The sequence below is a fragment of the Nerophis lumbriciformis genome, linkage group LG04, assembly GCF_033978685.3.
Source record: "Nerophis lumbriciformis linkage group LG04, RoL_Nlum_v2.1, whole genome shotgun sequence".
Taxonomy (NCBI): Eukaryota; Metazoa; Chordata; class Actinopteri; order Syngnathiformes; family Syngnathidae; genus Nerophis; species Nerophis lumbriciformis.
In genome coordinates this window covers 37,122,899-37,147,234 of record NC_084551.2, presented here as the reverse complement: position 1 = coordinate 37,147,234, position 24,336 = coordinate 37,122,899, and the positions used below count along the sequence as shown (strand labels likewise).

At 42.7% G+C, this 24,336-nt stretch overlaps 1 protein-coding gene across 1 annotated transcript in view; it reads right to left on the bottom strand.

Annotated features, from left to right (window-relative positions):
• The window catches only part of nradd (neurotrophin receptor associated death domain), a 37,656-nt gene extending 20,877 nt beyond the window's left edge, over positions 1-16,779 (bottom strand). Inside the window, exons 1-3 of the mRNA XM_061954382.2 lie at positions 16,373-16,779; positions 2,936-3,068; positions 2,465-2,818 (exon numbers count right to left, since the gene is read on the bottom strand). Coding sequence (XP_061810366.1) covers positions 2,465-2,818; positions 2,936-3,068; positions 16,373-16,411 — 526 coding nt within the window. The 5' untranslated portion in view covers positions 16,412-16,779. The remainder of the gene's footprint in view (positions 1-2,464; positions 2,819-2,935; positions 3,069-16,372) is intronic.
• Between the last annotated feature and the right edge of the window lie 7,557 nt (positions 16,780-24,336).

Below are 24,336 nucleotides of genomic sequence, written 5' to 3'. Positions count from 1 at the left end.
GGTGTTACCATTTAGTGGTCAATTGTACGGAATATGTACTGTACTGTGCAATCTACTGATAAAAGTCTCAATCAATCAATGAAGACAAGAATATAAGTTGGTGTATTACTTGATTCTGATAACTTGCATTTAGTGCTGATAACTTCCACATTTTTGAATGGAGTAGAAAAATGTTCAATTCCACATGAAAGTGGTTGTTTTTGGCATCTTATTTGTCGAGCTTCTATATTCGTTTTTATACACTTTACAAGAAATACATTGACAGCAAACACCGTAGCTTGCTAGCATGTGTGGGTAGCTTTCTGAGACTCTTATTTTGTTAGCGCAGGCAGGATGGAGCAGCGCTTTCATTGTCAAGAACTGTGCGGTCCGTCTTTACGGTTGTGACAGCAGGTACGCCGCGAGGGTCTGTTAAAATAAAAAGTGTTTCTCGCCTTCCTGCCGGTCGTTTTTTCTTAACAATGAGCTCGGAGCAGCCAGCGTCATCTCACAAGATCCTCGGGTCCTGTGAAGGTCAATCAAGTGACGTCATAGTGAAGATAGATGATCCGTAATTTTTAGGTCTATTTTCTCAATGCTTGCGATCAACCTAATGGGCACCCCTGCTCTAAACCATGGAATATAAGCCAAAGCTTTTTTTCTTATCAAATGAATCCATTTAATCAATCAATCGTTGCGGCCCTAATCTTGTCTGGAAGCCCATGCATCCATCCATTTTCTACCACGTGTCGGGGCCATTGAGGTCAAATGATGTGCAATACTTGGCAGGAACCAGCAGAGGCGCTGTAGTTAAGTTTCAACAAATGTACTGTGTAAAAGCACTATGAATGCATACATCATATCTACAAACCCCGTTTCCATATGAGTTGGGAAATTGTGTTAGATGTAAATATAAACGGAATACAATGATTTGCAAATCCTTTTCAACCCATATTCAATTGAATGCACTACAAAGACAAGATATTTGATGTTCAAACTCATAAACTTATTTTTTTTTTTGCAAATAATAATTAACTTAGAATTTCATGGCTGCAACACGTGCCAAAGTAGTTGGGAAAGGGCATGTTCACCACTGTGTTACATGGCCTTTCCTTTTAACAACACTCAGTAAACGTTTGGGAACTGAGGAGACACATTTTTTAAGCTTCTCAGGTGGAATTCTTTCCCATTCTTGCTTGATGTACAGCTTAAGTTGTTCAACAGCCCGGGGGTTTCCGTTGTGGTATTTTAGGCTTCATAATGCGCCACACATTTTCAATGGGAGACAGGTCTGGACTACAGGCAGGCCAGTCTAGTACCCGCACTCTTTTACTATGAAGCCACGTTGATGTAACACGTGGCTTGGCATTGTCTTGCTGAAATAAGCAGGGGCGTCCATGGCAACGTTGCTTGGATGGCAACATATGTTGTTCCAAAACCTGTATGTACCTTTCAGTATTAATGGCACCTTCACAGATGTGTAAGTTATCCATGCTGGCTTTTTAACTTTGCGCCTATAACAATCCGGATGGTTCTTTTCCTCTTTGGTCCGGAGGACACGACGTCCACAGTTTCCAAAAACAATTTGAAATGTGGACTCGTCAGACCACAGAACACTTTTCCACTTTGTATCAGTCCATCTTAGATGAGCTCAGGCCCAGCGAAGCCAACAGCGTTTCTGGGTGTTGTTGATAAATGGTTTTCGCCTTGCATAGGAGAGTTTTAACTTGCACTTACAGATGTAGCGACCAACTGTAGTTACTGACAGTGGGTTTCTGAAGTGTTCCTGAGCCCATGTGGTGATATCATTTACACACTGATGTCGCTTGTTGATGCAGTACAGCCTGAGGGATCGAAGGTCACGGGCTTAGCTGCTTACGTGCAGTGATTTCTCCAGATTCTCTGAACCCTTTGATGATATTACGGACCGTAGATGGTGAAATCCCTAAATTCCTTGCAATAGCTGCTTGAGAAAGGTTCTTCTTAAACTGTTCAACAATTTGCTCACGCATTTGTTGACAAAGTGGTGACCCTCGCCCCATCCTTGTTTGTGGATGACTGAGCATTTCATGGAATCTACTTTTATACCCAATCATGGCACCCACCTGTTCCAATTTGCCTGTTCACCTGTGGGATGTTCCAAATAAGTGTTTGATGAGCATTCCTCAACTTTATTAGTATTTCTTGCCACCTTTCCCAACTTCTTTGTCACGTGTTGCTGGCATCAAATTCTAAAGTTAATAATTATTTGCAAAAAAAAAAAAGTTTATCAGTTTGAACATCAAATATGTTGTTTTTGTAGCATATTCAACTGAATATGGGTTGAAAATGATTTGCAAATCATTGTATTTCGTTTATATTTACATCTAACACAATTTCCCAACTCATCATTTATCATTATTTATACGGAAACAGGGTTTTTATACATCCCATCTACTATATGGCATTTCAAAAATATATTCTCTGCATTTCCTCAACAACTTACCCATGCAGAGTGTGTCCGAGTTGGGCATGCAGGCCCGGATCTCCACCTCGCTGTCTGTGCACTGTGTGCAGGTCTGGCACGGCTTGGTGCTGTGGTGTTCTTCAGAGAAGGTTCCGCGGCCGCAAGCCATGCACAGCGTGTCCCCCTTGGGGCCGCATTGCTGTCCCGCCCCCTGGCCACGGTTGCATTTTGAACAAGGTGCGCACACTCTGAAAGATCGCAGGTAGAAGAAGCCGCTATCGCATTCGCATTGTGTGTCTTCAGCAGCCGAGCAGGACACCAACGTGGGGACGCCGTACGGGCACTGCGAGCACGGGAGGCAACGCCCGAGGTCTTCCGAAGAGGAAAAAGTCCCTGGGGGGAAGACGACACCGGCGGCGTTAGTCTGACATGTGCCTCTTGCATGGACAAAGACAACAATTAGACAGGTATTCTATATTGGTGAGGTAAAGTTAGGAGATAATTGCTCACCCTGTGGACATGGTGTGCATTTGGTGTCCTCTTTTCCACACTCAGCCGACACTCCAAAGCCTGCAGGACACAAACTGCAGCACTGGCCTGATTCGCTAAACTGTCCGCTAGCACAAGCGTCCCCGAAGACGACCTGAAAAGAATAAAAAATGGCGTGAAAATGTGATTATTGTTCACACTACTTAGAAGTTGAGCAGCAGCTATTTTACTAATCGGATTAAAAGAACATTATATAACCTCAATGCGTATTTTAGGGAAAATAGTTGAAATAAATGAATGAATAAAAATGCTTATCAACATTATGTATATATATATATATATATATATATATATATATATATATATATATATATATATATATATATATATATACATAATGTTGATGAGCATACATACATACATACATATTTATATATATATATATACATATATATATATATATATATATATATATATATATATATATATATATATATATACTGTATGTATATATATATATATATATACTGTATGTATATATATATATATATATATATATATATATATATATATATATATATATATATATAATGCGGCCCCCGGGTCAAAAGGTTTGGGGACAGTGAGAGATGCTACCTCAGTAGAAGCATTTAAGTCCCATCTTAAAACTCATTTGTATACTCTAGCCTTTAAATAGACCCCCTTTTTAGACCAGTTGATCTGCCGTTTCTTTTCTTTTCTCCTCTGCCCCCCTCTCCCTTGTGGAGGGGGAGTTACACAGGTCTGGTGGCCATGGATGAAGTGCTGGCTGTCCAGAGTCGGGACCGGGGTGGACCGCTAGCCTGTGCATCGGTTGGGAACATCTCTGCGCTGCTGACCCGTCTCTGCTCAGGACGGTTTCCTGCTGGCCCCACTATGGACTGGACTCTCACTATTATGTTGGATCCACTATGGACTGGACTCTCACAATACTATGTCAGACCCACTCGACATCCATTGCATTCGGTCTCCCCTAGAGGGGGGGGGAGGGGGGGGGGGGGGGGGGGGGTTCCCACATATGCGGTCCTCTCCAAGGTTTCTCAAAGTCATTCACATTGACATCCCACAGGGGTGAGTTTTTCCTTGCCTTAAGTGGGCTCTGTACCGAGGATGTCGTTGTGGCTTGTGCAGCCCTTTGAGACACTTGTGATTTAGGGCTGTATAAATAAACATTGATTGATTGATTGATTGACCTCTGCCCTAAAGCATAAACAGTTTTCAGCCTTATCTCCCAACCCTACTTTGCATATTTGGATCTTCACATGCACACAAGCAATGTCTTAACGTGTGTTTTTGCCCTCGGCCCACAGGTGGGAAATGGCACACATCCCACTTGTGTAGAACAAAAAAGCAGGGCAGTGGGTGACTAGAACTGGGTCTTTTCCACCCTTCTTAATCTTTCCATCTGCCACGGTTTTGGCCCCCTTAAAGTGCTCCGAGCCTTTATCTACAAGTGGGTAATGGAGAGCCCAGCATGAGTTATGACAGGAGGGATAGATCAGACATTCCTAACGGATTGTGCAGCGGGGTTTGGCGCCTGACAGCAGAGGCTGGCTTTAATCAGATGGCTTTGGAGCGCTGCAAAGAACAAGAGGGGGAGAAGGAAGAGGAGGAAGGAAAGGAGCTCTGACACCTCCAGCCCACTGCGAGCGAATGACAATGGCGGGGGTTTTCCAGAGAGAGACATGTGGGGGGGGCATATCAAGAGGACACTTCCAGCCCGGGGCGAGGGTGTCGGTTAAGCGCAGCTACCCAGCATGCAAGTGTCTGTCTGGGGGAAGAGTCCTTTGAAGTGTCCAAGAGCCCTGCAGGTGTGTGGATGAGGCTCACGATTTCACTGCTCCCCTTCTTCAGGCATCTTAAACATGCACCCACTTAAAGGCAGATTGGCCCACTGTGCCTCGGGGGGGGCTGACGAGAGCAAACAGATGTCTAACAACTAACCTAAAGGGGAAACGTAACAGCTAAACAACCCACTGATGACTCTCTTTGTCTCTGATGTCTGAACGAGAACGTGGACCGACCTGTGTGTGCACACTTTGTGCCGTAATCCCAGAAGGCTCAGCGCTGATATTACTGGAGAAACCGTTTAGAATTGGGGGCTTGCCTCCATCCAAAAACAACACCCGGGCTGAGTGTAGGCCTTTCAGAGGAGCCTGATGATATCTGAAGCGCCAGCCACAAAACCCAGATCAGACGTACTTGGGTGCGGGGGTGGCGGCATCCGGCAGGAACCAGTAAGATGTTTGGATTTGCCAGACCAAGACTAGGTTTGCACCAGGGAAAACAGAGCCCCACTTGCAGATTTAACGTCACTTAAATCTTAACTTTGATAAATATTTAAAGATGGCAGCTCTGTTTTCACATGGCTTGAGTGAACTTTTTTGGGGGGCCTGCCTGGAGGTCAGAATCAGTGCAGAGCAGCCGCTGGCAAAAGGACCTGGCACTAACACTGTGCAAAAGGAAGTATGGCGTCTATCCACAGTGGGAGCACTCATCTGTGCTGCACACTGGCAACTAAGACATAATCCACTTCATAAAAGGAATGGTGGATAATGCTGAACAGCAGGACTTCCAAACATGAGATGAGCATGCAACCTTATTTATGCACAGCTGAGACATTATGAGCTAATTCAAAGTTCAATTAAACTGGGCAAAAACATAATGCAGTACAGATGTTTGTTGTATTTCCATCAAAAGGAGGATCCGGAAGACGGTGGTATTGCATTTGTATTACCCATATATGTTTTACAGTGAATACAGAGTAGTGCTTCCACCAGGGTTTACCATCCATGCATGTACTTGTGGCGGTCCGCCAGAGAAGGATTTTAGAGCTATCTGATCATCTCCCAATTTCACTACACTGATTCGTACTGTTGGCTTGTTGTTAGGGGTGCAACCAAAATGCATCGCCGACAAATTCTTAGTGGACGATGGTCGGTGATGTCATCACTCGTGTTTTTTCCCAGAAGGAAGCCAGTCAGTGCGTCCGCTCACTACAACATGGCATGGGAAAACATGTAAAGCAGGGGTCACCAACCTTTTTGAAAACAAGAGCTACGTCTTGGGTACTGATTAATGTGAAGGGCTACCAGTTTGATACACACTTAAATAAATTGCCAGAAATAGCCAATTTGCTCAATTTACCTTTAACTCTATGTTATTATTAATAATTAATGATATTTATCTTTGTGGAAACACTGATCATCTTAATGATTTCTCACAATAAATATATATAGAAACAGATAAATATCGATATGCAGCACTTTATTTTTATATTTTCTCTAAGTGCACATTTTTCAAATTGAACATTTTCAAATGACCACTTCTAAGACAGTCTTGGGAAATCACAATATCCCATTTTAACTAATAACTCATGTAAAATACAAAAGTCAACTCTCAAATTTTTGAATAAATCATGTCACACTTTGAACTGGACACCAAATCTGTTATCTGTTTCTTTGTCAGTTAGTGAAGACCAAGTCTTTGAAATATTTTCTTGGATTTTCAAATTCTATTTGAGTTTTGTCTCTCTTAGAATTAAAAATGTCAAGCAAAGCGAGACCAGCTTGCTAGTAAATAAATAAAATTTAAAAAATAGAGGCAGCTCACTGGTAAGTGCTGCTATTTGAGCTATTTTTAGAACAGGCCAGCGGGCTACTCATCTGGTCCTTACGGGCTACTTGGTGCCCGCGGGCACCGCGTTGGTGACCCCTGGTTTAAAGCATTTGAAGCGTAAGCATATATATGATGCAATCTCAACTCGGCAAGATAGTTAACTTGTTGCCTTGCTAGCTAAGTGTAACAGAAAGTTGTGTGGAAAAATAGATTTACCTGTCATTTCAGCCAAAGTCCGTCAGCTAAACTTTGTCTAAATCAGTGGTTCTTAACCTGGGTTCAATCGAACCCTAGGGGTTCGGCGGAGCCTCCGCCACGGAGGTCAAGACACATCCGAATCATCGTGTAAGTAAAAACTTCTCCCTATCGGCGTTTTATGGATGCCCTCAAACAATGTTCCCTCTAATGTTCCATCTGATTTGCAGGTGTGTAATTAGTTGTGAGTTCATGCACTGTGTTGGTTTTGTTCTTTGAACAAGGTGATGATGTTCATGCACGGTTCATTTTGTGCGCCAGTAAAAAAAAAACATATAACTTTGTCTTGAATTTGAAAAAAAGAAAGAAAGAAGTTTCACTAAAGAAGGGTTTGGTGAATGCGCATATGAAACTGGTGGGGTTCGGTACCTCCAACAAGGTTAAGAACCACTGGTCTAAATCAATTCAAGTACTTTTTAATTTGTTAGGACGTTCAGGTGTGAAGCAGCGTCAGCACAATAACAAACCTCAGTCACACAAACACACACACAAATGTTAGGCACCATGGCGCTGAGATCACAAAATAATAAATATACAATCCATTTGATAGCTAAAATATTCAGAATTAATTGAGTCTGGTAGATTGCTAAAATATCAGGAGCTAATCAATAATATACAGATGTGCAGCTTTTAAAAAACACCATCACAATATGCTTGTTTTTTTGCTTTTTTTTATCAGGTTAGATAACTTTGGTGTTTGTTTTTTATTGCTGCAATGTTTTACTGCCCTTTGTTCTCATAAACTATGATGCTTTTTTGTGGTCAACACTTTGCCTGTCCTTGCGTTTTCATGGACAAAAGTTTAATAGTTATTTTTGTTTTTGTACCAGCCGAATGAGCAGCAGTTACAGTGTAAATAAATCTAAGTACATGCCAAAAATATCTTAAAATGAATTTAAAGCAGATGGCTAAATTAGAGCTACTGATTATGTTTATGCTCCATAATCCCATTATTTCGACTAATTGTTAAGACAATCGATGATAAATTGCACAAATCCGTCCAGTAGATGGTCACGTAACTTTACAGTTATAGTAAGTGCACTTCAGTTAGTTTTTACAAACATGATTAGCCTGTGACTTTGTGTGTGAGTGTGTGCGTGTGTGTGGATGACGACGACATACATCACAATTAGGGATGTCCGATAATGGCTTTTTGCCGATATCCGATATTCCAATATTGTCCAACTCTTGAATTACCGATACCGATATCAACCGATACCGATATCAACCGAGATATACAGTCGTGGAATTAACACATTATTATGCCTAATTTGCACAACCAGGTATGGTGAAGATAAGGTACTTTTTAAAAAAATATATAAAATAAAATAAGATAAATAAATTAAAAACATTTTCTTGAATAAAAAAGAAAGTAAAACAATATAAAAACAGTTACATAGAAACTAGTAATTAATGAAAATGAGTAAAATGAACTGTTAAAGGTTAGTACTATTAGTGGACCAGCAGCACGCACAATCATGTGTGCTTACGGACTGTATCCCTTGCAGACTGTATTGATATATAATGTAGGAACCAGAATATTAATAACAGAAAGAAACAACCCTTTTGTGTGAATGAGTGTGAATGAGTGGAATGGGGGAGGAAGGTTTTTTGGGTTGGTGCACTAATGTATCTTGTGTTTTTTATGTTGATTTAATTAAAAAACAAACAAAAAAAAACGATACCGATATAAAAAAAACGATACCGATAATTTCCGATATTACATTTTAACGCATTTATCGGTCGGACATCTCTAATCACAATGATATCGTACTTTGGCCTAATTCCGTGACAATATTGTACCGTGAGATTTTGACATCGTTACATCCCTAATAATTATTGATATTTCTTATGACCTATATGGACCAGAAATGTAACCTTCCTCTAATTACAATTCCCTCAGCTATCAAGACAGAAAGAAAAGGAAATGTCAACACAACCATGGAAAACACAAATAATCAATGTAAAAAAATATTCTAAAATAAGATTGAACACTAAACAATAACCTCTTAAAATTAAGGTGCACAAATAAGAAATATGTAAGAAATGCTTAAAAAATTTAACAAAATAGTGTGTGGAAATGTAATCATAGAAACCTGGGGAAAAATATTTTCTGCAGGTTTAGTGCCAGGAAGTTACGGCTGTGCTCTAAAGGGTGAGCGCGGGCGGCTAAGGTGGTGTGGTATCACCAGTCTTGCTGGGGACGAGCGCCTTGCATAATTTACAGACCGCTTTGGTCTGACTACTGCCATACTGCCGAGGTGACTTTTCCTGCTTTATCCACAATCTGTCGCACTCATTTTTAGATGGCATAATCGAACTTGACTGAACTGTAAGCGTGTCACCAGAGGTGGGTAGTAACGCGCTACATTTACTCCGTTACATCTACTTGAGTAACTTTTGGGATAAATTGTACTTCTAAGAGTAGTTTTAATGCAACATACTTTTACTTTTACTTGAGTATATTTATAGAGAAGAAACGCTACTTTTACTCCGCTACTTTTATCTACATTCAGCTCGCTACTCGCTACTAATTTTTATCGATCTGTTAATGCACGCTTTGTTTGTTTTGGTCTGTCAGACAGACCTTCATAGTGCCTGCGTTTCAACAAATACAGTCACTGGTGACGTTCACTCCGTTCCACCAATCAGATGCAGTCACTGGTGACGTTGGACCAATCAAACAGAGCCAGGGGTCACATGATCTGACTTAAACAAGTTGAAAAACTTATTGGGGTGTTACCATTTAGTGGTCAATTGTACGGAATATGTACTGTACTGTGCAATCTACTAATACAAGTTCCAATCAATCAATCAAAAGTGTGAAGGAAAAAAGACCATTTTTTATTTCAACCGTACACCCCGTCAAAAGCCTAAAGACTGACTGCACAGTTCCTGTCTTCACAATAAAAGTGACGCTCCATCGCGCCTGCGCTTTCAAAATAAGAGTCTCCGAAAGCCTGCGCAAACAAGCTAGCAAGCTACGGAGTTTGCCGCCAATGTATTTCTTGTAAAGTGTATACAAACGAATATGGAAGCTGGACATATAAGATGCCAAAAACCAACCACTTTCATGTGGTATTAGACAGAAAGGAGGAACTTTTTTTCTCCTCCATTTGAAAACGTGGACGTTTGTCATCACTACTGTCTGATTCCAATCAATGCAAGTCATCACAATCAGGTAATACACCAACTTATATTCTTGTCTTCATGAAAGAAAGGAATCTATATGTGTTAAACATGCATGTATATTCATTAAAACACTATTAACATGTAAACAAAAACGGCAAAAAAAAAAAAAAAAAATTATATACTGTATATATCAATGTATGTATATATATATATATATATATATATATATATATATATATATATATATATATATATATATATATATATACATATATATATATATATATATATGTGTGTGTATATATATGTATATATGTGTGTGTGTGTATATATATATATATATATATATATATGATATGTGTGTATATGTTACTCATCAGTTACTCAGTACTTGAGTAGTTTTTTTACAACATACTTTTTACTTTTACTCAAGTAAATATTTGGGTGACTACTCCTTACTTTTACTTGAGTAATAAATCTCTAAAGTAACAGTACTCTTACTTGAGTACAATTTCTGGCTACTCTACCCACCTCTGCGTGTCACTACCACTGATCAGGGACCACTTCCTGCGTTGTTCGGTTACCAGAGAGTGAGTGCCTTTGTTCATGTAACCAACCTTGCTTTGCAACTTCCAGTTCTTACAACAAAGAAGGAAAAAAAAATCTAACGTTTCCTCGAGCACATTTTGTAATGATATCGATTACGTGTCTGACAATCACTTAAGAGTTTCTCTGTCTTAAGAAGAAGAAAGCAAGTCCCCGCTGCATACTCTCCAAGCATCTCAAAACAGATAAACATCAAGCAGTGAACTGCTATTAAAAAGTGCACATTTCAAGGAGGCTGTGCATGCACTGAAGCACGTTGATGTTTATCTGCTGCCTTTAAGGCAAGAAAGTCAGGAGTTAAAAGGACGCAATGGGGACCACAGTTCCTTTTTCCCCCCATTAGGGGTCTATAAGAAGTTGCAATCTGGAAGGGATTCCCCACTGGGAATAGACGGACCACCGAGGAGGAGAAGCGCTTTCAATGAGGGGCTCTCTCTACTGCACGGCTGCCGGAGTCACTCAGTCAACACACACACACACACACACACACACACACACACACACACACACACACACACACACACACACACACACACACTCTTGTACTCCTTACCTTCTTGAGACCTCCAAAAAATGCCTCCCTTTTTAGGACCACCCTTTCTAGATATATACAGATTTGTATTTACAACATTAATAATATATACATACTATGCAAATATTTTTTTTTTTTGTAATGTGCTTAAGGCCGATGACAAACGAGTCACGGACCACAGATGGCCCCTGTGCCGCACTTTGGTCAACCCAGCTGTAGAAACTAACTGCTAATGGCCACTATAGTCTTAGTACAGTAGTGTATTTGTTCATTCTATAGTCACATATAGGACGCGAGTTGTCTTACGTCTAAGGATGTCCGATAATGGCTTTTTGCCTATATCCGATATTCCGATATTGTCCAACTCTATACAGTCGTGGAATTAACTCATCATTATGTCTCATTTGGACAACCAGGTATGGTGAAGGTAAGGTACTTTTAAAAAAATAAAATAAAATAAAATAAGATATATAAATTAAAAACATTTTCTTGAATAAAAAAGAAAGTAAAACAATATACAAACAGTTACATAGAAACTAGTAATTAATGAAAATGAGTAAAATTAACTGTTAAAAAATAAAATAAAATAAAATAGGATAAATAAATTAAAAACATTTTCTTGAATAAAAAAGAAAGTAAAACAATATACAAACAGTTACATAGAAACTAGTAATTAATGAAAATGAGTAAAATTAACTGTTAAAGGTTAGTACTATTAGCAGAGGTGGGTAGAGTAGCCAGAAATTGTACTCAAGTACGGTAAGAGTACTGTTACTTTAGAGATTTATTACTCAAGTAAAAGTAAGGAGTAGTCACCCAAATATTTACTTGAGTAAAAGTAAAAAGTATGTTGTGAAAAAACTACTCAAGTACTGAGTAACTGATGAGTAACATACACACTCATATATATATATATATATATATATATATATATATATATACATACATATACATTGATATATACAGTATATCATTTATATGTATTTATTTTGCTGTTTTTGTTTACATGTTAAAGGTGTTTTAATGAATATACATGCATGTTTAACATATAGATTCCTTTCTTTAATGAAGACTAGAATATAAGTTGGTGTATTACCTGATTCTGATGACTTGCATTGATTGTAATCAGACAGTAGTGATGATAATGTCCACATTTTCAAATGGAGGAGAAGAAAAGTTCCTCCTTTCTGTCTAATACCACATGAAAGTGGTGGGTTTTTGGCATCCTATTTGTCCAGCTTCCATATTCGTTTTTATACACTTTACAAGAAATATATTGGCGTCAAACTCCGTAGCTTGCTAGCTTGTTTGCGCTGGCTTTCGGAGACTCTTGTTTTGAAAGCGCAGGCGCGATGGAGCGGCACTTTTATTGTGAAGACAGGAACGTCCTCATGTGCGGTCAGTCTTGAGGCTTTTGACGGGATGTACGGTTGAAATAAAAAAAAGTATATTTTTTCCTTCACACTTTTGATTGATTGATTGGAACTTTTATTATTAGATTGCACAGTACAATACACATTCCGTACAATTGACCACTAAATGGTAACACCCCAATAAGTTTTTCAACTTGTTTAAGTCAGGTCATGTGACCACCTGTCTCTGTTTGATTGGTCCAACGTCACCAGTGACTGCATCTGATTGGTGGAACGAAGTGAAACGTCACCAGTAAGGCAGGCACTTTGAAGGTCTGTCTGACAGACCAAAACAAACAAAGCGTGCATTAACAGATCGATAAAAATTAGTAGCGAGTAGCGAGCTGAATGTAGATAAAAGTAGCGGAGTAAAAGTAGCGTTCCTTCTCTATAAATATACTTAAGTAAAAGTAAAAGTATGTTGCATTAAAACTACTCTTAGAAGTACAATTTATCCCAAAAGTTACTCAAGTAGATGTAACGGAGTAAATGTAGCGCGTTACTACCCACCTCTGACTATTAGTGGACCACCAGCACGCACAATCATGTGTGCTTACGGACTGTATCCCTTGCAGACTGTATTGATATATATTGATATATAACGTAGGAACCAGAATATTAATAATTTGTGTGAATGAGTGTGAATGAGTGTAAATGGGGGAGGGAGGTTTTTTGGGTTGGTGCAAGTGGGTAAGTGTTTTATGTTGATTTAATTTAAAAAACAAAAACAAAAAACGATACCGATAATAAAAAAACGATACCGATCATTTCCGATATTACATTTTAAAGCATTTATCGGCATCTCTACTTACGTCCGCACCGTAAGTCGTAAAATCAGCTGTTCACCTGGCTGTTTTTTTTCAGGGATGAATAGGGAAGTTCTTCTTTAGCTGCCGTCTTGTTTTATCATATATCGCTGCATTTGCACCTGTCAATGTTTACTTTTGTATGCACATTAAATCAACCAAAAATCCTGACTTTGGAGCAATGTTCACAGACTCTAGTATTTGGCTCTCTATTAGATGCAATGGTTTTCTGTATTGGGACCATGATTTTGGTCCTAACTTGTTCACCGTTCCTCATATGGAAGGTACTTTTCCTTGTTGATGTCTCAAGAAGGGTAGAAGTACAAGAACACACACACACACACACACACACACACACACACACACACACACACACACACCCTTCAATCCTTGCTTTCTCGCCACTAAAACATTTTTGTGGCCTTTGAAGTGACTTTCTTTTAGCACCTGTGATGGCCTTTCCAGAGTTAATCTAATCTGCGTGAAAATAAACTCACAAAAGGATGCACTCTTTCTTCCTCCACACGGACACGTTGACCCACTCATTCTGTGGCGGACTAGACAAGGCTCTTTCAGCAGAGAAGGCCTGCCTAGTCTTGGCAGGAAAGGAGGCGGGTGATGGAGTCTAGCCTTCACAACCCCCCTCGCCCCCAATGTTGATTACTGTCATTAGTACATATACAGGGAGCATGAGGGACAAATTAAAGGATGGATGCTGTGCAAAGTAAGATGGTAAATCAAACCGGAGAGACGCTCATCATTTTTCAAGTGTCGTTCTGTGGTTGAAATTTCCAATCCCATCCGCCTTGGGGAGTTGTTTAAATGTTCAACGTAATAAATACTCGCGCTTTATATAGGCCACAATTTGGGAGAAAATAAGGGTAAATGCTTCACTCTGGAAATCCCTAAAGGCGGGGCATATTTTCACAATGATATGCCCTAAGTATCACAAATCTAAACTCTGATGTGTCTTATAATTTTGGAACAAACGTTTAAAAACTGGCATACATTTTAAGAAATACGTTGTCCTATGTGCGCATGCGCCATAATTGTTGTTTCCTGGTCGTCATCACCAAAACGATGGCAATATGGCTAAAAACGCGTATCCGGCGATAAAGTACATTTACTTTATAGCTAATGTGTAGAAACAAATTAAACACCAAATTGTTCATTCGTACGTCACGAGAAGACGGCGAAGCGTGTTTTAAAAACACTTCCCAGACGAAAAGCAAAAATATGCCAATGGCGAATGTCGTAAAAGCGTTGCTATTAACATCAGAATATACATTTACTTTATAAAGTCCGTGTCCAGCGGATAAACATTGACCGAAGTTGTCACTCACATGAAGAAGTGGAGCATTTTAAAAGACTTCCGCGAGCAGTTGCTTTGCATTGTACACTGTTTTCTAAAGAGACATCGCCCACTACTGGCCTGGAATGCATACTACACGTAGTAAACATATAATGTTATATAAATATGTGAAATAGTACAGAAAAAAAAGTTAATACACGGTATAGAAGTTGAAAGTCAAAACAAAACGGTACTTTAATGATAAAAATAACAATTAAAGCTGCAAGCAATGATGGACGGGACCGACTTTGACGGCACATAAAATCCAAACCGGAGCAGTAATTAAAACTCTTTGGTCAACTTTTAATCAGAAGGGTTCAATGTGCTAGTTTGAAGCCGACACGACAAACGCGCTCAGAGGAGATAATGTTTGAAAAAAGGTGACCGGTTTTTACAAAACTTTTGTTTTGAAGGGGGAATTGCAAACTTCCTGTTGATTTTTGCTGGGGGTTGTCAATATATGAAATGTAGGTCTAAGTGAGACCTACATAAAGGTTCATGTCTCTAAGACATTCCTACTGAAAGTTACAGGCAGTTTTGTCTGACTTGTCTTCCTAGGAGCAGTTATGTCTGTGTTTTCTTCCTGGGGGGCGCAATTTTGAGTTTTGGGGTTGGGTTTTGTTATTAGATCGCAATTTTTGCCAGTCCTGATGTGTGTGTCCAGTTTGGTGAGTTTTGACGCATGTTAAGGGGGTCAAATTACAGCTCAAGGAGGCAAAAGTGACTGTTTTTACAAAACTTTCAGTTCAGTTCAGTTCAGTTTGAGTTTATTTCGAACATGCAAGTATACAACATGATACATCACAATCTCAAACTTTTGTTTTGAAGGGGGAATTGCCAACTTCCTGTTGATTTTTGCTGAAGGAATGTCAATGTATGAAATCTAGGTCTAAGTCAGACCTACATAGAGGTTTTTGTTTCAAATGACAGCTCAAAGAGGCGGCGGAATAATAATAATAAAACCTTACAATTACAATAGGGTCCTCTGTGCCAAAGGGACATTGCAGTCCCTAATAAAGTATGACACGTATATAGCATTCTTCAAGACAACAAAATGCAGTTTGTATATAGAGTTAGACTTTGATGTAACACAAGTGTTTTCACTGGGGAGAATGTTGAGACATGACTACAAGCCCCAGGGGGGGTGTTGGATGGCAGGATGCCTGAGGCTGTAGGACCTAGACTCATCTTGACCTAATAATAATGATAATAATATGCAATCAACTATAACTGCAACTTTAATGAGCCCCCTTGCATATATTCCTGACTTTTATGAAGAAAAATAACTTTGCTGGTGGCATGAAAAAAGTGTCATGTGAGTGGAAAAGTGGCTTCTTTTTTTCTTCTTTTTTTTTTTACAGTTGAATACACTAGACACCCCCCGCCCTCCAAGCCCCCGAAAAAAAAAGTTGCACACATTTTTCCAACATGAAAACTCTTTGGTGCGTGTGTGTGTGTGTGAGAGAGAGTGTGTGTTTGCAGGGAGTGTGGCACTGAGAAACTTCTATACTCTACATTCTACGCATCAGACAAGAAGTTAATGTAAAAAATCAGATTGTGAATGACATTAAAGTAATATTATTGTCCCTGTATTATACTACATATAGAAAAAAATGACCAAATAATGCATGTAATCAAAGTCAGTAGTGTGTTAAATATGTTTTGGCTATTATAAAACTAATTGCAGTGATTTAAGGAGGGTTTTACCTTGAGTAGAATAAACCCGCAGATGAGAAGTGTTGCCATATTTTCTGTCTCCAAAATCCTCCGAGACTTTGCCTATCAACGATCGTTCCTGCCACCGCACGAAAAATATGTCAAAGTCCAAACTAGCGGGGTCTCATCCAAAAAGCCAGCTCTCCAAATGAGTCAAATAGGACAAAAAGTTGTAAAAGAAAAAAATGGTTGTTTGGAGTGGGAAGCTTCCTCATAGTCCGACGCTGTTGTCTCCGCAGGAAAAAAGTGATGCGTTCAAAGTCACTCCGTCATTTCTATCTCTTGCTTTGTGTGAATTGGCACAAAGTTTCTTTTGTTTCAAGTCGCAGGATGCAGTGACCGCGTACCTGTGCATACGTGTGTGTGCATGTGTGTGTGTAATGTGTGTGTGCTCTCCTGCTTCTCCTCCACAGCACAGACGAGAAAAGCTGCTGGTGAGCCAATAAACCATTTTCCTCCTCCCATGCCCTTGGCCCTCACAGAGGCCTCCTGATTGGTTGCATCCTCGGAGGGGCGTGGTCTGTCCTAACAGTCTGCCTGCTCAGAACAGTAACCATCTTTCATCATTCTACTGCAGCGGTCCCCAAACAACGGATCCAGCCCGCCAGTTTCCACAATCTGGCCCGCAGGACGTCCCAAGTAAAAAAAAAAAAAAAAAAATTTAAAAAAACATAAATAAAGTAAAAAAAAAAAAAAAAAAAAAAATTGTATTCATTTATTTTTCTTTATTTTTTAAATCTCTCATGTCGAGCCGTTTTGGAAAATCATATTGTTTATGTTGATGTCCATATCAGCTGTACAGATTTATTTTCGATAAGACAAGTGTGAGATACTCTTGTTGCCTAATTTGTATTTGGATATATTTGCTCTTGGGCATGGGAAAATTGTGGGGACAAGAGAGGGACAAGACAAAAAAAAATAGACGTATATATATATATATATATATATATATATATATATATATATATATATATATATATATACACACATGTATAGATGAAATAACTTGTTGCAAATCAGTACAATTATAATAAAACAACTAATAATACAACCATCCATTCATCCATTTTCTAACGCTTGTCCCTCTCAAGGTCGCGGGGGGTGATGGAGCCTATCCCAGCTGCATTCGGGAGGAAGGCGGGGTTAGACCCTGGACAAGTCACCACCTCATCACAGGGCCAACACAGATAGAAAGACAACATTCACACTCACATTCACACACAAGGGCCAATTTTTAGTGTTGCCAATCAACCTATCCCCAGGTGCATGTCTTTGGAGGTGGGAGGAAGCCGGAGTACCCGGAGGGAACCCACGCAGTCACGGGGAGAACATGCAAACTCCGCACAGAAAGACCAGAGGCAGGCGCAAAAGATCGGTATATATATATATATATATATGTATATATATTAGGGTTGTGCATCTCTACCTTAAATGGTGATCTGATATGAATCTCGATACATGGGTTATGATAACTAACAATACTTTTTAAAACATTACAATTCGATACAATGCGATGCAGATGTAAGCTTTGCATGGTGAAAAGAAAATTAAACGTATCATGTATCATGCCAGAACAATGTAATGTATTTATTTTTTAAATAGACACATACAAAACAAATGGTTCCTGCATTAATTATTAGCAGAACTATCAACTTCAAGGCATTGAAATCCATAAACTTAAAGAAAAGAAGATGTGTGAGTTAAAAAAAAATGCAAATTATGACTACAACTGTAAATCAACTTTCTTCTGTTGGTTCTTAGTTTAGTTGTATTTGTATTTGTTCTACATCGTTAAATGTTAGAGTATCAAACTTGATCAAAACACTGAAGGGTTGTGATATTCACAAACGAACCAAATCTATTGACATGAACGAAGCGTTACAATGACGCTTTTTTTCTTCAATAAATATTTTTTACATGCACGTTGCCTTCCCTTCTCTGCATCCCGAGGTCACGCCGCAAGCTTACAGCAAATAACACAGATAAAGTACCCATGATTGTCACACACACACACTAGGTGTGGCAAAATGATTCTCTGCATTTGACCCATCACCCTTGATCACCCCCTGGGAGGTGAGGGGAGCAGTTAGCAGCAGCGGTGGCCGCGCCCGGGAATCAATTTTGGTGATTTAACCCCCAATTCCAACCCTTGATGCTGAATGCCAAGCAGGGAGGTAATGGGTCCCATTTTTATAGTCTTTGGTATGACTCGGCCGGTGTTTGAACTCACAACCTACTGATCTCAGGGCAGACACTAACCACTAGGCCACTGAGCATAAATAAGATAAGCTACAAAAAAAGACAAAACTCTCAAATCTATTTTCTTTTTTTCACTTTCAGTATGGGCAAATAGGTAGTATAAACGATATAAAGCAGTGCAAATATGGATCATACATGACATTTTTTTTTTTTAAAGCAGTGCAAATAAGAGTATTATTCCTAGCTCAGGGCAGTTGTTGCTCTTGGGTGAAAAGTGTTTTTAAACTTCTTATATCTACGACTGAAAATGGATATGCAGTATACTGTATTTATGCCACATTTTGCTGGACGATATATTGTCCCACACATTTGTTCAGACAGTTGATGTGTGATGGAGCTCTGAAGATGGTTTTGGCTTTCCTCAAACACCATGTGTGGTATCTGTCATCGAAGGGAGGCGTTGATGAGTCTCTGGAGCGCTTTGCCTTCTGCAGCTGTGCAATTTATTTACTACACACACATGCAGGGTGCCAGGAAACTTACTGTGGAGAAATCAGGAGTGGCCTGGGATACAATGTTTGGCCCTGAACTTTTTGGTTCAGACTGCCCCACTACAATCCCAGACCAGATGTAGGCTCACGTCATGCGATGCTAAAAGGGTTTGCAGGGAGAGAAGCGAGTAAGACAAAATGTGGACCTGAGCACAGCAAACTGTCGTTACCATTAACAAATAAACGTCTGTCCAGTGGTCCGTTAACGATTGGCCCAGTTTAACCCCCTGCTTTTCTGTCCTGACACAAAATCTGAGTCACCAGCATGCTATCTACCAAGCTAAGAGCCCGGGCTACTAACCCAATAGCCAGCACTGCTCTTGAAGTCATCAGGTAGTGAGATTTAATAACGTACACATGGCCCAGCCCACTGGCTGGCCTTCGTTACACGAGTAGGCTTCATCAGTTCATGCTCATAGACTTAGCTTGGTCAGATCTAAGTCTGATTGGTCAGATCTAGTCTAGACCAGTCTAAGTTTTGCATTGTTTATCTTAGCAGGAGGAACAATAACAAATAACTTCTGGCAGTTTTCTAGAGCAGGAATTGGTTAAAGGTTAGCATGAAGATTCCAGCCAGCTGTTCTGTTCAGGTCTTTAGAACATGACCAGGAACACCATCTGGTCTAACTGCTTTTTGAACCTTCCCAGAGTGTGGCAGACTTCATGTTGACTGTAGAAAGTGTGGTTTTGTTTTGTATCTACAGGGGATCTCGAAGCGGAGAAAGAAGATGTTCAGTTCTTCTGACAGATCTTCCTCTGCTGTTGTGAGTTTGTGGGACAACTGTCTTGGATTGTTACTAACAAGGTAGACATTTATCTTTTCTTCGATAACCTTCTGTAGGTTGTCTATGAAGGCCGCAATGTAATGTTTGATCTCCAGACTCCAAGGCTGCATTCCTCTCCTTAAGAAGCTCAACCTCTCCACACATTCAGGGTTTGTGGTTTGGATGTCATAGTTTGTAGGTGCCGAACCCCAAGATGCAGAGAAGGCAGAAGGCATTGTGCGGGAAAACAAGATTTAATGTTTATAAAATAAAGGAAAAAACACAAACCAGGAACTAGGAACAGGAAACAAGAACTGGAAGACGAGGAACAAAAAGACAGCAGACTACAAACAGCTACAGAATATAGCTTACCGCTACCGCATCCAGCTACACTGACAACGACAAGTAGAAATGACAATGATCCAGCACTGACTGGAGGGGAAGGCAGGTTTAAATAGCAGCTGGCTGATTGACACCAGGTGTGGCTAGGTGCCAATCAGCCACAGCTGAGGGGACACAGCACTCAGGGAGACAAGTAGGAAATAAAGACAAAATAAAAGTGCTGGACAGAAAACTAAAACAAACGCAGAGAAAAAACTAAAACACAGTCAAACTGTCAGGGACAAGCCTGACAGTAGCCCCCCTTCCTATAACGGATACCAGACGTTCTAGAACCCCCCCCCCCCCCCCCCCCCCCCCCGCCCCAAAAAAGTCCAAAGTCACGGGAGGGTGGAGGGAGGACAAGGAGGTGGGCCACCAGGCTAAGTGTCCCCGCAACCAGCGGGGAAGAGTTAGGTGGGGACGGCGAGTTGAACGCCGCCGCAATTGGCGAGGCGGCTCGTCCGCCGGTATGGGAAAACCCACCGGAGACGATGGTGGTGGCGCCCTCTGCTGGCCCACCGGAGACGATGGTGGTGGCGCCCTCTGCTGGCCCACCGGAGACGATGGTGGTGGCGCCCTCTGCTGGCCCACCGGGGAGGATGGTGGTGGCGCCCTCTGCTGGCCCACCGGGGAGGATGGTGGTGGCGCCCTCTGCTGGCCCACCGGGGAGGATGGTGGTGGCGCCCTCTGCTGGCCCACCGGGGAGGATGGTGGTGGCGCCCTCTGCTGGCCCACCGGGGAGGATGGTGGTGGCGCCCTCTGCTGGCCCACCGGGAAGGATGGTGGTGGCACCCTCTGCTGGCCCACCGGAGTGCATGGTGGCGGCATCTGTTGGCCCACCGGAGAGGAGGATGGTGGCGCCCTCTGCTGCTGGCCCACCGGAGAAGAGGATGGTGGCGCCCTCTGCTGCTGGCCCACCGGAGAGGAGGATGGTGGCGCCCTCTGCTGCTGGCCCACCGGAGAGGAGGATGGTGGCGCCCTCTGCTGCTGGCCCACCGGAGAGGAGGATGGTGGCGCCCTCTGCTGCTGGCCCACCGGAGAGGAGGATGGTGGCGCCCTCTGCTGCTGGCCCACCGGAGAGGAGGATGGTGGCGCCCTCTGCTGCTGGCCCACCGGAGAGGAGGATGGTGGCGCCCTCTGCTGCTGGCCCACCGGAGAAGAGGATGGTGGCGCCCTCTGCTGCTGGCCCACCGGAGAGGAGGATGGTGGCGCCCTCTGCTGCTGGCCCACCGGAGAGGAGGATGGTGGCGCCCTCTGCTGCTGGCCCACCGGAGAGGAGGATGGTGGCGCCCTCTGCTGCTGGCCCACCGGAGAGGAGGATGGTGGCGCCCTCTGCTGCTGGCCCACCGGAGAGGAGGATGGTGGCGCCCTCTGCTGCTGGCCCACCGGAGAGGAGGATGGTGGCGCCCTCTGCTGCTGGCCCACCGGAGAGGAGGATGGTGGCGCCCTCTGCTGCTGGCCCACCGGAGAGGAGGATGGTGGCGCCCTCTGCTGCTGGCCCACCGGAGAGGAGGATGGTGGCGCCCTCTGCTGCTGGCCCACCGGAGAGGAGGATGGTAGCGCCCTCTGCTGCTGGCCCACCGGAGAGGAGGATGGTGGCGCCCTCTGCTGCTGGCCCACCGGAGAGGAGGATGGTGGCGCCCTCTGCTGCTGGCCCACCGGAGAGGAGGATGGTGGCGCCCTCTGCTGCTGGCCCACCGGAGAGGAGGATGGTGGCGCCCTCTGCTGCTGGCCCACCGGAGAGGAGGATGGTGGCGCCCTCTGCTGCTGGCCCACCGGAGAGGAGGGTGGTGGCGCCCTCTGCTGCTGGCCCACCGGAGAGGAGGGTGGTGGCGCCCTCTGCTGCTGGCCCACCGGAGAGGAGGATGGTGGCGCCCTCTGCTGCTGGCCCACCGGAGAGGAGGATGGTGGCGCCGTCTGCTGCTGCCCCCCCCGAGAGGACGATGGTGGCGCCCTCTGCTGCTGGCCCACCGGACAGGATGGTGGTGCCGTAGGTTGTAGACCCACCGGAGTGCATGGTGGCGTCTGCCGGCCCACCGGAGTGCATGGTGGCGTCTGCCGGCCCACCGGACTGCATGGTGGCGTCTGCCGGCCCACCGGACTGCATGGTGGCGTCTGCCGGCCCACCGGACTGCATGGTGGCGTCTGCCGGCCCACCGGACTGCATGGTGGCGTCTGCCGGCCCACCGGACTGCATGGTGGCGTCTGCCGGCCCACCGGACTGCATGGCGGCGTCTGTTGCAGACCCACTGGGGTGAGGAGTAGCTGTGCCTCCCCAGCTGCACAGCTACTCATAGCCCCCCCCTCAAGGGACGGATTCAAGACGTCCCACGAGAAACCAACACAGGACAGGGATGGGTGGGAGGGATCACAAAAAGAGGCAAAGCTTTTTTTTGATTTGGCCATCAACGATAAAGCTTTGTTAAGTCTCTCCGCCAAGGAAATCTCCGCGAGGTTCGTACTAGGCTGGATCATTATGTCATAGTTTGTAGGTGCCGAACCCCAAGATGCAGAGAAGGCAGAAGGCATTGTGCGGGAAAACAAGATTTAATGTTTATAAAATAAAGGAAAAAACACAAACCAGGAACTAGGAACAGGAAACAGGATGCCAGGGAAACAAGAACTGGAAGACGAGGAACAAAAAGACAGCAGACTACAAACAGCTACAGAATATAGCTTACCGCTACCGCATCCAGCTACACTGACAACGACAAGTAGAAATGACAATGATCCAGCACTGACTGGAGGGGAAGGCAGGTTTAAATAGCAGCTGGCTGATTGACACCAGGTGTGGCTAGGTGCCAATCAGCCACAGCTGAGGGGACACAGCACTCAGGGAGACAAGTAGGAAATAAAGACAAAATAAAAGTGCTGGACAGAAAACTAAGACAAACGCAGAGAAAAAACTAAAACACAGTCAAACTGTCAGGGACAAGCCTGACATTGGATAGACCTTTGAACGTGTGATATTGAATAAAACATCTGATTGGCGTCTTCCAGGTTATTCTGCTCAAAAATATTCCAGTCGGTTTTGTAGAAACAGTCCTATAACTGCTGATCTCCTTCTTCGGGCCATATTTAATTTTTTCCGATAAAATATAATGAAAATCCATTTACTCTGTTTCAGACTATGAGTGTCTTAGAATTTAGATACTTTTATAGGCACCGACCAAATTCCATCGATACTACCGGGTATTGGTATGGTGTTCATAACATGGCTCCATAAAGTTTTTTTGCGGACTCTCTCATCGACTCTTTCGTCTGAGCAGTTGAGGGGGCGTGGTCTGTATGTTAGGGTCAGCTGATACAGGCTGTATGCACGGCTGATATAGAACTACTATGTCTGCCACTGAGACCCTTCTACCTCCCAAGAGAGTTTTAGAAACGTTTTAGTATGGGCTGTGATCCATCCATCCATCCATTTTCTACCGCTTATTCCCTTCGGGGTCGCTGGAGCCTATCTCAGCTACAATCGGGCGGAAGGCGGTGTACACCCTGGACAAGTCGCCACCTCATTGCAGGGCCAGCACAGACAGACAGACAACATTCACACTCACATTCACACACTAGGGCCAATTTTTAGTGTTGCCAATCAACCTATCCCCAGGTGCATGTCTTTGGAGGTGGGAGGAAGCCGGAGTACCCGGAGGGAACCCACGCAGTCACGGGGAGAACATGCAAACTCCACACAGAAAGATCCCGAGCCTGGGATTGAACCCCAGACTACTCAGCACCTTCGTATTGTGAGGCAGACGCACTAACCCCTCTGCCACCGTGCTGCCCTGGGCTGTGATTTGACTTCTTAAAATTGCAAATTCATACAGTCTACTTTTTTTTTAACCAAGAAGTTAAAAAAAATAATAATTAAGATTCAACGACACAACAGTCATTTCAGCTCATTGTTAAACGTCAAGTTAAAGAATATATATAATTTTTAGAGAAATTAATATTTATTAACACATTAACACACACATAAGTACCAAAAACTGGTACCGTACGGCACCGGTATCGATTCCCAGGTACCGGGAATTGGCACCTTATCGGTTGAAATGTGAACAGT